This window comes from Oryctolagus cuniculus, chromosome 4, assembly GCF_964237555.1.
Source record: "Oryctolagus cuniculus chromosome 4, mOryCun1.1, whole genome shotgun sequence".
NCBI classification, from domain to species: domain Eukaryota; kingdom Metazoa; phylum Chordata; class Mammalia; order Lagomorpha; family Leporidae; genus Oryctolagus; species Oryctolagus cuniculus.
Genome location: NC_091435.1, coordinates 24,956,725 through 24,971,825, shown reverse-complemented (window position 1 = coordinate 24,971,825; position 15,101 = coordinate 24,956,725). Strand labels below are relative to the sequence as shown.

Sequence of the window (15,101 nt, the reverse complement as noted above, 5' to 3'; positions counted from 1 at the left end):
TATATATTTCATTATTAAAATATTAGGTGCAATTTTAAACAGATGATATAGAATAAACTTGTTTTACATATAAATATTTAGGAGTAATTTTCTCAAAGCCTAAATTTTCTGCCTGTGTTCCACATTCTAATATTTTGAGAGCTCTGTTATGATGATGAATAATACTTGTATTTTTTCCTTGAAAGGATAATCATAATTCTGTAATATTACATCAACAAATCCTTAACATACATATGGTAAGAGTGACTGTGAATATCTATACAATTACCTTACATTATAAAATTTTTCATCTAGATATTATATATTATTAGATTAATTTATTTTTATTTCCTTTGTCCTTATTTTCTGACCAATAATATTGTAGCCATGCAGTCGGCCTTCATATTCAAACAAAAAACATATAATTTTTCATTAATTTTCATTACTACCTGTATCTCTTGCCATTTCTTCTTTATCAGCATATTCTATGTTATTCCTGTTAACCTCTTCCATGCATGCCTTTTGGAATTTTCTGCAACCACATGCCAAAGAACAGTGGCACACCTCATCACCTAATTTCTTTTTTTTTTTTTTTTTTTTTTTTTGACAGGCAGAGTGGACAGTGAGAGAGAGAGACAGAGAGAAAGGTCTTCCTTTGCCGTTGGTTCACCCTCCAATGGCCGCCACGGCCGGCGCGCTGCGGCCGGCGCACCGCGCTAATCCGATGGCAGGAGCCAGGAGCCAGGTGCTTTTCCTGGTCTCCCATGGGGTGCAGGGCCCAAGCACCTGGGCCATCCTCCACTGCACTCCCAGGCCACAGCAGAGGGCTGGCCTGGAAGAGGGGCAACCGGGACAGAATCCGGTGCCCCGACCGGGACTAGAACCCGGTGTGCCGGCGCCGCTAGGCGGAGGATTAGCCTAGTGAGCCGCGGCGCCGGCCACCTAATTTCTTTTGATATGACCTGACAAAGAGTCATATGTACCAAAAATCTGTAAAACTGTGTCTCTAATCTTATACATTTTTTAAAACACTAGCTGGGAAAACATAGACAAGCCATTCATTCTAAAATTTTTTTAATATTCACAGACAGATACTTAAAAAAGCATATACTGTCAAAGCAAAGTACTTGGAGTGATCCGTTTGCATGTTTCAATCTTAAAATAAGTCTATATGGGATAGTTATTTAACATCTCTCTTACATAAGTTTTGACTATATTTTTCTTTAAACTTTATTATGATCTATTAATGGCTATGACTTTCTCCTAAAATAAGTTAGGAATATGATAATATTAATTACCTTCCCCACAGGGAACAAAGAAGTATAGTTTAAAGAGTTAGACATTTTTTAAAAAGAAATTTTATAAAAATTTTTCAGATCATTAATGTGTCAATTGCTTAAAATTATCCTAGAAGACCAGAGAAGAGATTTCAACATCATGAAATTGAAATCTGCTAGTTGACAACACTTTTTTTGTCTCTGACTAAATAGATCTTGAATAAGATTTCTTTTTAAAATAGCTATCTGATGTTTTCTAATTTGAGGATTTAACAATATTATTTCTATGTTATTTGTTTAGATACACTTTTTAATGGTCTTGGACTTGGAGCAGTTATTGGCCTAGGAGTTGCGGCTCTATTGCTGATCCTTGTGGTAACAGACGTCAGCTGCTTTTTTATTCGGCAATGTGGGTTATTGATGTGCATCACCAGGAGAATGTGTGGGAAGAAAAGTGGCTCTAGTGGCAAAAGTAAAGAACTGGAAGAAGGAAAAGCTGCATACCTGTGAGTACCAGGCATCAGTACTACATTTAAACAAGCGTCGTCATCAGACTTCAATGATTTATTTAGGAATATTATTTTCCAAATGGGTAAAGAGCTTAAGATATTGAAAACTCCACTGCCTCCTCACTTGAGTCTATATAACCATATATAGCCAGATGATTTTGAAAACATTCTCACAAAAAATAAACCTCAAAATCTATAACTTCACTGAAAAGAATTGCTGTCATTATATAAAGACAATAGACAAATTACTTAAGGGATGGATGGATAGATGAGTAGATGGATGGACAGAAAAATAGATACATAATACATATGGGATGGATGATAGGTACGTAGGTAGGTAGGTAGAAAGATAGATAGATAGATAGATAGATAGATAATCATTCATTTGTCCCACCATTTTTAAAATTTCATTCTGAATAAAAGGAAGTCATCAACAGTAAAGCTGTTTAAATTATTCAGGTAAGCTGAGTTTAAATAGCAAAATTGTGTGAACTCCTACAAGAAGTAATTAAAGAATTTTTTGCATAGCAAATGTTATATTGCTATATAATATATTGTAGATTCTGAATATACTCTTCCAAATTTTGATCCCTTGATTTCTATATATTAGAAATTTTATATATATTCTATATTCTATATATATATATAAATTCTATATATTAGAATTTGGACCTCTCAATGGAATCTCAAGTAAGTAGAATATGAATTGTGAGAAAATATGTAGAGCTGAATGATGTTGAAAATTCTCTTCTGCTATAAAATAATAATTCAGTTGTTTCAGTATTTTATTTTGGTTTGTTCATCATTTTTTGATTTATTTTACTTAGTTGAAAGGCAGAGTTACAGAGAGGGGAAGGAGACATAGAGAGGGAGATAAAGAGAGCTTCCATCCTCTGGTGCACTTCCCAAAAGGCCATAACAGACATGGTTGGGCCCAGGCAAAGACACGAGTCAAGAGCTTCTTCCTGGTCTCTCATGAAGGTTCAAGGGCCCAAGGGCTTGTATCATCTTCCACTGCTTTCCCAGGTGAATTAGCAAGGAGCTGGACTGGAAGAGGAGCAGCTGGGAGCCCAACTGGTGCCTATATGGATACTAGAGTTGAAGGCAGTGGCTTAACCCATTTTGCCTCAACATTGGCCCTGTTTTGTTCATCTTTAGATAGATTTGTATCTAATATCAAAGACCTAAATGAAAGATTTCTATGAGTGAGATTCCAGTGGAAAGAATGGGTCATCAAAGAAGGAGGTACCTTTCTCTGAAGGGAGGAGAGAGCTTCCACTTTGAATATGGCCTTGTCTAAATAAGGTCGAAGTTTGTGTACTCAAGAGGCTTCCATAGCCTTGGCAGCTCATGACAAGAGCCTCGGATGATTACTTACATCATAAATAAGAGTGTCAATTGTTAAATCAACAACAGGAGTCACTGTGTGCTTACTCCCCATGTAGGATCTCTATCCTTAATGTGTTATACTATGCGAATTAATGGTAAAACTAGTATTCAAACAGTACTTTATACTTTGTGTGTCTGTGTGGGTGCAATCTGTTGAAATCTTTACATAGTATATACTAAGTTGATCTTCTGTATATGAAGACAATTAAAAATTAATCTTAATAAAGAATGGGATGGGAGAGGGAGTAGGAGATGGGGTGGTTGCAGGTGGGAGGGAGGTTATGGTAGGAAAAACTGCTATAATACAAAAGTTGTACTTTTTTTAATATTCAGTGTGAAAATCTTCAGGCATAGAAAAGTCAAAAGATTTTACAACAAAATCATTTACCAACCACTTGGCTTCTATAATTAATGCTTTATTATATTTCCTTAACTTATCCCTTAACCTATCATTTTTTTGAAATTCAAAATATCAATATATTTAATGCACACATAGTTCAGCTTGTGATTTATTATGGAGTGCAAAACATGTATTTGTTTTCCTTAAGTAAAAGTAAACAGAATAAAATACATAAAATCTTCCATTTGATACATTTTGAGCCATGCATATATCTATGTAAGCCAAAAGTCTATCAAAATTCCCAATAATAATAATATTACCAATAAGCTCACTCTGCCCTTTGTTACGCTGAGGCAACTACTCTTCCAACTCCTTCTACCACAGATTATTGTTGCCTGTTATAGAATAGAATGTAAATTGATTACTGTATTGTGTACTCTTGGATTTGATGCCTTTTACTCAGCAATAGTATTTTAGGATTAAGTCATATTGTTCTAAATAACAGGAATTAATTCAATTTTTATTTTTCAGTAACTTTTTTTATTTTCCATGCAAACATCTAGTATGCATGCATTTTATAGCCTCATCTTCTTTTGTCCTATAATTTCATTTGGTCCCACTGTGTCTTTTACAACTTAAATTTTAATAACTTATTTTATACAATATCTTAGAGTGTTTTCTAAATGTATGCCTAAATGAATTATATATGTGTATTTCAATATACATTATACTTCCATAAGAATAAAAATGTTGCTGATGATTGTCTTTAACATTTTTATTCTTGTGGAAGTAAAATATTCAAAATATCTGATTATTATAAATATTAAATTTATTGATTAGCATTTGAATCAGGAAAAAAATTTTTGCTATTTAGAGCTCCATTACTGTCCATACGTAATCCTAAACTAAGCATATTCTGCCTTCTAACATCAAAGTTTACTTTTGCCCATATTGATATTTTACATAAATAGTATATATCATACAAATTTTTGATGTGTTTTTGCTCTATTTAATATTTTGTTTGTGGAATCCATCATATAATTATTTATATACAATATTTATTCTTTTTTTTAACTTTTATTTAATGAATATAAATTTCCAAAGTACAGCTTATGGATTACAATGGCTTCCCCCCCATAACTTCCCTCCCACCCCCAACCCTTCCCTTTCCCTTTCCCTCCCCCCTTCCAATATATACAATATTTATTCTAATTTCTATATAATATCACATTATGTGAATATAATATAAATTCTTTTCTCATAGATTGCTGATGATTATTTTGGTAGTTTCCAACTTAGGGACATGAATATATCGGTGCCTAAGAACTGTTTTGAATAAAATTCAGTCTGGAATTACTGAGATAGTATACATAGTACTGATTTTGTAAACTTTGCTAAATGATGTATCAAAGTAATTCTATCAGTTCAAATTGCTCTAGACTGAGAATTTTGATTGATCCATTTTCTGTCTAACAATATTTCTTTAATTTTATTTCTACCATTCTGCTGAATAGATTGTGGTAATTGAAATTTAAATTAGTATTATGTAAATACCAGGTAATTGAATATTTGTAGAATCTTTTCTATGTTTGTTATTTGGTTGTTTTGTTCAATTTTCCTTCTCCTTTCACCAGTATAAGACCTTATCTTTGAAGGCTTATTTATTTATTTGAAAAGCAGAGCAACAGAGACAGGAAGCAAGAAAGAGAGGGAGAGACTATATTCCATCTGTTGATTCCCTTTGCAAATGGCCACAGTAGCCATGGCTGTTCCAGGTTGAAGCCAAGAGCCTGGAACTCCATCCTTAGTTTCCAAATCGGAGTTGGGACCCCAGTTCTTGAACCATTTTCCTCTGCCTTCCCAGACACATTAGCAATAAGCTAGATTATAATTAGAATAGTCAGGACTCAAACCAGCACTGCTTTGGAAGCAGCTATTTAACCCACTGTGCCGTAACACTGGTTCCCAGAACAAGACTTAATTAGTCACTAAAGCTTTATAATAGTTCTTAAATCCTCCAGGTTTGTTCTTCAAAATTGCTTTCTCTTCGTGTTCCTTGTATTTCCATTTAAACTGACTTTCAATAGCTATAAAAATAATAATATTTTATCGAGATTTCATTGAACCACAAAATAATTGTTGAGTTTATCACTTCTTACTATAAAGCATTTCTAGAAATAGACCAGTAACTGTGTGTATGCTTTGAAAAAGAATACAGGATTACTTATGCAGTGTGTAAGGAGAGAGGAGATGTGATAGGAACTCATAGCCAAAACAAATTAATTCAAGGGAAAATAAATTTGCAGAGGTGGCCAACTGCAGGCTTGCACAAACAACGTGTGGCAGAGGACACAGACCTCTAGAGGGCTGGGTGGGGTCTTATAGATCTTAGCGTGGGCTAAGGAAAGGTGGGGGCAGTAAGCAAAGGTGAATATCTTCTTACAGATTTTTCAGGTTTTTTACTGGCTTTCAAACTTGGGGAAGAATGCAGGGGGTGGGGAGTGGAAGAGTGCAGGGGGTGGGACTGAACTGGTCTCTTTAAAGAATGCAGGGGTAAAAGAGCCCATCTGGGATTTGATTTACTTTCAGGCCAGGAACTAAGATGATGGAGGCTTATGTCCTTGTTCCATCAAAACGAACTTAAAAAGCTGTTTATACTTTCATCTGCATGTCATTCCAGTTGCTGCAAATGTCCAGACAGAGGCTGTCCTGCACAAATCCAAAATGCTAGTTATGCCCCTTCGGAAGTATAGTGACTGTGAGCAGTTTCATAAGGCCAGATTTCTTACTCCAACAGAGATTACTCAATAGAGCACTACTATAAGTAAATAATTAATTTAAAACTTAGTTCTACCTGTAGCCACTCAAGCTAAAATATGGTTGTATGCGACTTTTTTTTTTTTTTTTGAGGATATCCAGGGCTTTATTTTGTAATGCAGAGGCCACACCGTGGCCCCAACCCCACTTCCCACCCTGCACATCTTAAATGTTTATCACTCTAGGAGACCCAGCAATCCCCTTCATGATCTTTTGAAGATCATTGAACTGGAAAATTACACCATTATTTCTCTTAAACAGATCAATAGCATTACTTACAGAATTCATTTTACATAGATAGCAAAAGTTATACTAAAATTTGTATGTGACCTTATGTTACCGGAGAAGGCAGGGTTTCTGTCTTGCAAGAAAGAATTCTGGCGTGATACAGAGAGTAGTGGAAAGTAAAATAGCAAAGTTTATTAGGGTAGGGACATCCATAAGAATGGATGGGCACCTCTCCAGACAGAACCTGAGAGAGTGATCCCAGTCGCCCAGACTGGGGAAGAGCGAGGTTACCTGGTTGAGTGGAGAGAATACACCTCGGCAGGCCAGGCAGGTGGCTCAACAGAGAGGCAGAGGGCTGAGCGTGCAGTCTGGTTGAGGCTGGGGTTTTTTAAAGGGATTGGTCTTGCCTCCCCACCTCTGCTCCTCCTGGAACAAAGGACTTTTTGGATGTAAATATGAAAAATTCCTATCTGAGTTTTCCCCTTGAAGTCATCAGACAGGGGGAAGCCTGGCTGGTGCCAGCCCACTTTAGAGGAGCCTTAGAGGAAAGATGGTTATAGTAGAAGGGGCAGGGTGTTTGAAGTGCAGATACTGGGCTGCAAATGGAAGGTTATCAGGATGACTTTGAGATGTGGAGGCTGGACCTAGATGTCAACTCCTCAGGGCTTTGTCACACACACATAAGCTCATATCTGACTTCCTACCTAACACTTGAAGCAAACCCCGAATCACCAATATATGTATTTTCTATTTCTAACTGGAATTATTTTGTTATATCTGAAACAAATGCTTTCCTTGACTTTGAGAGATATATTCTTTAATCTAAATTTTCCAAATTAAAAAAAACCTGATTTTTTTCATTTTTAAAACTACATTGCTACTGTGACTTTAATAGAACTAATTAAAGAGGAAAATTCAACTTACAATCTTTAATAATGATGCAATTCAAAACCAATATATGATAAGTAGTTCCCAGGAAATTACATAACATTATTAATAAGATTCTAAAAGCAATGCAATTTTAAATTCATATAAAATATTTTAGAGTGATCAGAATTAGAATTAGAGTTAACCATTCAGTTTAGGACTTTCAAATCTTCTTACCAAATTCTCACCTATAAATGAAAAGCAATAGATTTCAGTTTTTTTCTTCAAATATTTATTTATTTATTTGAAAGGCAGAGTTACAGAGAAGCAGAGGCAGAAAAGAGAGAGGTCTTCCACCAGCTGATTCACTCCCCAGATAGCTGCAATGGCCATAGATGCACCCATCCAAAGCCAGAAGCCAGGAGCTCCCTCAAGGTCTCCCATGTGGGTGCAGGGGCCCAAGGACTTGGGCCATCTTCTACTGCTTTCCAAGCCATAGCAATGAGTTAGAATGAAAGTGTAGCAGCTGGGATTTGAACCGGAGCCCTTATGGGATGCTGGCACTGCAAGTGGCAGTTTTACCTGCTATGCTGGCCCTAGATTTTTTTTTCCTTGCCTATAAAAGGAGAACTTAGGGGGCTGACGCTGTTGCATAATAGATAGAACCGCTGACTGCAGAGCCGGCATCCCATATGCCTGCTGGTTCCATTCCCAGCTGCTCCACTTTCAATCCAACTCCTTGCTATTGTGCCTAGGAAAGCAGCAGAAGATGGTCAAGTCCTTGGACCCCTGCACCCACATGGGAGACCCAGAAGAACCTTCTGGCTCCTGGTTTTGTATTGGCCCAGCTCTGGTCACTGTGGTCGTTTGGGGAGTGAATTTACAAATGGAAGACCTCTCTCTCTCTCTGCCTCTGCCTCTGTAACTCTGCCTTTCAAATAAATAAAATAAATCTTTAAAAAAAGATAACATGAGCTCTATATCCTTATATTTTACAACTTTAACATGTTAAGTCCAATAATGCCTTGTTCCTTCATGTACTCCATAGTTAATGAGAATGTGTCAGTAATGTGAGGGAGCCAGAAGTCCCACCTCTATCTCCATGAAATGAATGGACGTAAAAGTGTCAGCAACACAAGTTTTAGGAAACAAAAGGATCAGCAGGCAAACTACCTTTGGAATCATTCCTCAAGGAACCCCAACTACAGTATGTTCATTTTGTGAGCGAATTCTTAAGAAAATGTGGTTATTAATCAAAATAGGAGGAATGAAGTCCTCAGTCTCTGAGAAGTGAGGAAGAAGGGCTTTTCTAGCAGTGAGGCTTAGAAACAGAGACATGATTGAGATCAAAAGAAGAGCCCAGCAATTTGGCAAGGAATATATTTTAGTAATTAATTAATATTATTGCAAAAATAAAAACTATTTTTCAATTCTAAAATGGAAGCAATAATTCACTTTTTAAAAAGGAAGCCGCGGGCCGGCACCACGGCTCACTAGGCTAATCCTCCGCCTAGCGGCGCCGGCACACCGGGTTCTAGTCCCGGTTGGGGCGCCGGATTCTGTCCCGGTTGCCCCTCTTCCAGGCCAGCTCTCTGCTGTGGCCAGGGAGTGCAGTGGAGGATGGCCCAGGTGCTTGGGCCCTGCACCCCATGGGAGACCAGGAAAAGCACCTGGCTCCTGGCTCCTGCCATCGGATCAGTGCGGTGCGCCGGCCGCAGCGCGCCGGCCGCGGCGGCCATTGGAGGGTGAACCAACGGCAAAGGAAGACCTTTCTCTCTCTGTCTCTCTCTCTCACTATCCACTCTGCCTGTAAAAAAATAAATAAATAAATAAATAAATAAATAAATAAAAAGGAAGCCGCACATGTGTCCTATTTTAAGTAAAAACAGAATAGTTTTTTAGTCTGTTTTATCAATATCAGAGTTCCCTTGAACTTTTAGATGACTAATAGTTAAGAAACTTGATTTTTCAATATTTCTGGGCTATAATACCAGATTGCAATTTGCAGGTCAGTATTTTCTTCCTTGTCTTTCTCAAGATCTGGCTGCTTATATTGAGAACATGTAAAACAGAGCCATTCATCAAACTGTATGTCCACTATCAACTTTTTCTCTCCTTGTTTAATCTTTTACATTATTTACATGTACCCTCACAACAGCTGCTCTTTCAGTCTTGAGGGATTTTATGTTAATCAGATATCATGCTGTCACCTCAGTGCCCATGTTCTCAGACCATTCTGAAGCATTTGACAGTGCTTTCAAACATCCTTGTTGGCATTCTGACCCTCTACCCCCACCCCCCAAGGCACTCTATGATGTTTTTATTCCTCAGGGTCTCATCCTCATTTCTATTTTTGGCTGAATAATTTATCCTATAACTTCAAAGAGCCTCTCCACATGCGTGGACACCAAATCAATGCATGCATCCAATCTTTAACACAATGGTAGTTGCTAACATTCAAAAGGCCTAAAAAATTAACTTAAAGTGTTTTTTTTTGAGAATGTATTTCTGTTTATCTCATCCCAAATCTATCTATAAATTGCATAAGAATATTTCAAGTCATACTTCAATTCCAGTTCAAATGCGTCTAGGTCAATGAATCTATCCCATATTACCAACTTGGCTAAAATCTTACTTCTCCTGTGTGCTCTCATCTTGATTCATTTATCATATTCTTATCTCTCCTATCTCTCCTTATATTATGTTTACATTTTTGTGTTTTTTTTTTTTTCATTTTGAATGAATCAGTCATCCTGCATATATTACATGCTTCTTGATCATCGGCTTTGGTCATATTAAGACTATGACCCACTCAAGAACTCTTTCTGTTTCACAGAATAAGCCAATCTATCTTCTCTCCTGCATGTTCCCATTGAGTCATGTTTTTCAAAATATAATTATGCTTCTTTTATCACATTTCACTCAATAAGTGCTGATTTAAAACTTTACCATGTTGCAGAAAGGTACCATTTTCAATCTCTTTCTACCAGCTGTGGAAAAAGTCTAAGAATCAGGGTAAAAATAATTGAGCCTGAATCCTGGGTTGGTACCCCTGTCCAAGTCATTTTTAAGTCTATAAACATGGATTTCTCCATCAGTAATATTGGTATTTGTACTCCTATCTCATAAATTGTGTGGATTAAATAAACAAATGCACACAGTATCTGCAAAAGCACCTCCTCTACACCTCATATTCCTTAGTCACTGTATTTTAGAGTTAAGAACATAGGACAGTCCATCCTGTATGAGTGCATCATTTTTAAGTTTCTAGGCTATTTCAGTTTTACTAAATTATCTGTATGACCATTTTCTCTGGACACTCTGTAAGGGATTATTCACTTTATGTATGGTAAATTAGATAAAATAAATTTTCAGCCAAAATAATTGCTTCAATTTTCTCAAAATGTCACATGCCTGTTTGTTGGACAGAAAGCATAGTGAAGAACAAGAACAAGAACTCATCCCATTGCACATAAATTTATTAGGCTTTTCTGCACACTTGACTGAAATAATGATGAGAGATGTGGTAAATACAGTGCTATCAATTATGAAGCATTGCATTCTTCATCACAACATATTCTACTCTCTAATAACTTTCTGTGCTTTTTCATTGTCTTGTTAACTAAATAAACAGATCTTCATACTTTAGTTTATGCATGTATGTGTATATATGGATGCCAAATCTATATATGTACATATATGTTTTAATGCATACACATTAAAATTATGTGTGTACATATACCCAAATGAATATAGATATTGAATTTTACTTATCTTCACTTACGTTCATCTACTGAGTAAATATTCATGGAATAAGCACTAGATAACAATCAGTGTTATAGAACCTGTGAACAAAACAAATGAGAATGTTGTTCACATAAAGCTTAGCTTCCAATGTGACAGACGTTAATAAACCAAAAATGAAAACGTCCAGTATCAATAAACACCAGGAAAAGAAGAAAGCAGAATAAGCTATTCAATATTGAGTTATTAAAATTTCCCAGTCTTGCCACTGATTTAAACACTTGGAACTTGTTCCATTGACAATGAAGTGTGAGGGTGATGAACAGGCAAACAAGAGGGAAATTTTAGCACAGTTGATTGAAACAGTGAAGAGACAGAAACCCCTGCACTTGATGGACCAGGTGGGCTTCTCAGAAGAGACTGAGATCCCAGTCTGTATTCAGAGTCAGGATTTTTTGGATATGAGTATGGGTTCCCATTTCTTCTCTCCCTACCCTCTCTAGGCTATTACTGGGTAGATGGCTTTCTGAGTGTAGAATTCCTCCAAAAACATCTCAGTAGTCCCCACAGCGAAGGGCAGATTCCCCTGAGCTGCCCCAGGGAGATGTCTGAAACCCATTTAACAGCATTATAGCACAAGATCAATTACATTAGAAATGATCTAAGTGAACCCCTTTGGACAATACTAGCCTTCTATGTTTTTAATCTATTGAAGAAGCAAATGCCTTTTTCAGTCCAGTGATCGGAACCTGGCCAGGCCAGATTACCACTTCCTCAAGTCAGTGAATTTCTTCTGATAAAGGATAGGCAAGGACACCTTGGCCTAAGGCAGACAGACCAGGGTCTGGGACCCTCTTCTAGGATCCGTTTCCTCATCCCATTGCACATGAATTTATTTATTTATTTTTAACTTTTATTTAATGAATATAAATTTCCAAAGTACAGCTTATGAATTACAATGGCTTCCCCCCCATAACGCATTTATTTTCTTTAAAACTTCTCATTTTCTTCAGCCCCTCTTATAGACAGAGGATAACATCTACCTAGCTGTCTTGACTATAGAGTTTAACTAAAAGGTGCATAATAAATAAGGAGTCATAGTGTAACAACCAGAGAGAATATTTTAAGCATTTTTTTTAGTTAATGCAAAGACCATAAAGTAAGAATAAGTTTTCTGTATTCAAGGACAAATGAACATGTTGGTTGGAAAGCAGAGAGTGAAACTGGGTACAAATAACAGGTTGGGAAATTATCTAGGCACCAAATTGTTAAGTCAAAGTAAAAAAAAAAATCTGAATTTCATTTGAAATAATAAAGCTATTAGGAAGATTTAAAAAAGAGTATTTTAATACTGAATAAAGAATGGTTTATTTGAGTTGTTGGATTCAGGAGAAAGATTCAGATTCAGGTGAAGGTAAAAGAATCTTGATCTAATCTAGAAGGAAAATCTCAGTTTTGTCTCGATACAGTAATGCAAAGGAACTTCAAATAGTTCATTGAAAATGGAATTCAAAAATGTTCATTTTGGTGCAAACATATTGCAATCTATGCACATTAAAGGTCTTCAAAAGATTCATAGAAAGTTCACATTATGAAAAATCTATATGGGGATCTGCGAATTGTTTTATCTAAAATAAACTTATGTTTTCTTTCTTTTTTTCCACAGTATTTAAAATGCCCTCATATTATAGGCATATGAAAGTAGATAGGTTTTAGATACAATGAGGTAGTGTCAACTATGTTTTCACTGATTTTAATTTGATGTGAGGGAACAAGAACAATCAAAAAGAGCTTTTGTGCCAGACAGTGAGAGTGCCAACTCTTTGACCGTGTTTTAGGGAAGCAGCCAGGAGTGAGTTTGAGAATAGTGAGTAGCTAGCAGCAAGCATTTTACTGAAAAAGTAAAAATGTATGTTCCACAAAATGGGGACTACTCAGAGGGGAATGACGTTTTCTTTTCTTTTTATGTATTTATTTATTTGAAATGCAGTTTCAAAGAGGCAGAGGCAGAGGCAGAGGCAGAGGCAGAAGTGGGGGGGAGAGGAGCGGGGGGAGAGATAGAGAGACAGAGACAAAGAGAAAGAGAAAGAAAGAGAAAGAGAAAGAGAAAGAGAAAGAGAAAGAGAAAGAGAAAGAGAAAGAGAAAGAGAAAGAGAAAGAGAAAGAGAAAGAGAAAGAGAAAGAGAAAGAGAAAGAGAAAGAGAGGAAGGCTTCCATGCTCTGGTTCACTCCCCGGATGGCTGCAACGACCAGAGCCAGGAGCCTGGAGCTTCTTCCGGGTCTCCCACATGGGTGCGAGGACTTGGGCCATCTCCTACTGCTTTCCCAGGCCATAGCAGAAATCTAGATCAGAAATGGATCAGCTGGGTCTAGAACCGGTGCCAATATGGGATGATGGCACTGCAGGCGGTTGCTTTACCCACTATGCCAGAGCTCTGGCCCTTGGAGTGGTTTTTTTTTTTTTTTTTTTTTTTCTGAACTGTGCTTAACATTGAGTCATTTAATGAAAGGAGGTGTAAATAATAATAAAGTAGAGATACATTCATAGATATTCTAGGAAGTAGGTGGGGATTTCTCAGAGTTTAGCTACCACCTTTTACTGCTCTTTGTATGGTCTGACATTTCCTGTCCTTGTGGCTGCTAGTTGTGTTATTTAGCATGCAAATGTTTTACAATGAACATATAATGAACAACAGGCCATCTCTTGGCCCTCTGAACTGATATGGTTCTGACCCAAGTGCGGAGCTTATTTACCTTCAGAGCAAGGCAACCCAAACACATATCCTATAGGTTCTGAGAAAATAGGCACTGTTGTCTCCATGTGGCCATTTGCCTTTGCTTCCTTTGCCTCCATGTTTTTGTCTTGATTCACTTGGAGGCTTAGTGGTAACAATATGCAAAACAAGCAGGTACATGTAAGTGCTGCTTTTTTTTTTTTTAAATTTGATTCAATTTTTTGTTCATTTGTCCATAAACACTTCTGTTCATAAATCCTGTTGAGTCTAATTAACCTTAACAGTGGGGAAATGAGAACACATGTTTAATCTCATGCTTATTATTGATCATATCATTTTATATAACAATTTCCTTTGTCTTGGGAAAATAGCATGTTTAAGCTTGATAAATAAATAAAAAATCCATGAGAAACAAAGTAAGGTATAAAATTATCCCTGATTAATTGAACATGTCCTAACTTCTAACATGATCCAAACATTCTGAGAATAGTCTGTTCATGTTATCAAAATTTATGTCTGTGTTCACTTACGTCAAAATATATTATTTACATAATTAGATCATTTATAATTTAGCAATATCAGATAGCAGGGAAAAAAGATAAATTTATATCATTATCGTACAATATAGCATTAGTATAACCTTTAGAAAATACCCTTACCTGATTGCTAGCAACTTAAAAGACAATTTTCCATTCTCAGGTTGATTTTATAGAAGTGACCAAAAATTTCTATTACCCCTTTACTTTAAATTACTCAACCATTACTTTTTATAAACATATTTATTGAACATTTATGTAACACAGTCCTATTTTAAGCCACAGGAATGGAACTATAATGAAATGGGGAGCCATTCTCTGCCATCTACAAATCTTATTCTGGTAGTAAATATGTTTTTGTTTTAAAAAACAATCAAATAAATTTTAATAAGTAAATTCTTATAGATTGTATATGAAAAAGATATAATTTACCTGCTCTGATTTTTCTAGCACATCCTCAAATAACTAAAGAATAAAGGAAGAGAGGGAATTAACTAGTTGAAGCATGTGTGTATGCCTATATGTCTTTTTGTATTTAGGGGAAAGTATGGGAAATCGTTTTTAGTTAGAGCTGATTGACTCTATAAAAGGCTTTGTTATAAAGCAAGCTTAACTTTTTGTAGGAACTGAAAATATGTGTGTGAAATAGCAAATATTTATATATTCTGGGTACCACTGGT

General features: G+C 36.3%; 1 protein-coding gene across 4 annotated transcripts in view; it reads left to right on the top strand.

Annotated features, from left to right (window-relative positions):
• NCAM2 (neural cell adhesion molecule 2) overlaps positions 1 to 15,101 on the top strand; it is a 604,741-nt gene that overhangs the window by 556,096 nt on the left and 33,544 nt on the right. For all 4 annotated transcript variants that reach the window (XR_011388335.1, XM_051819201.2, XM_070073156.1 and 1 more), the window contains one exon: positions 1,558 to 1,762. Coding sequence is in view for 3 of the 4 variants with exons in the window: in XM_051819201.2 (XP_051675161.1) it covers positions 1,558 to 1,762 (205 nt within the window). In the remaining variant the exon portion in view is untranslated. The remainder of the gene's footprint in view (positions 1 to 1,557; positions 1,763 to 15,101) is intronic.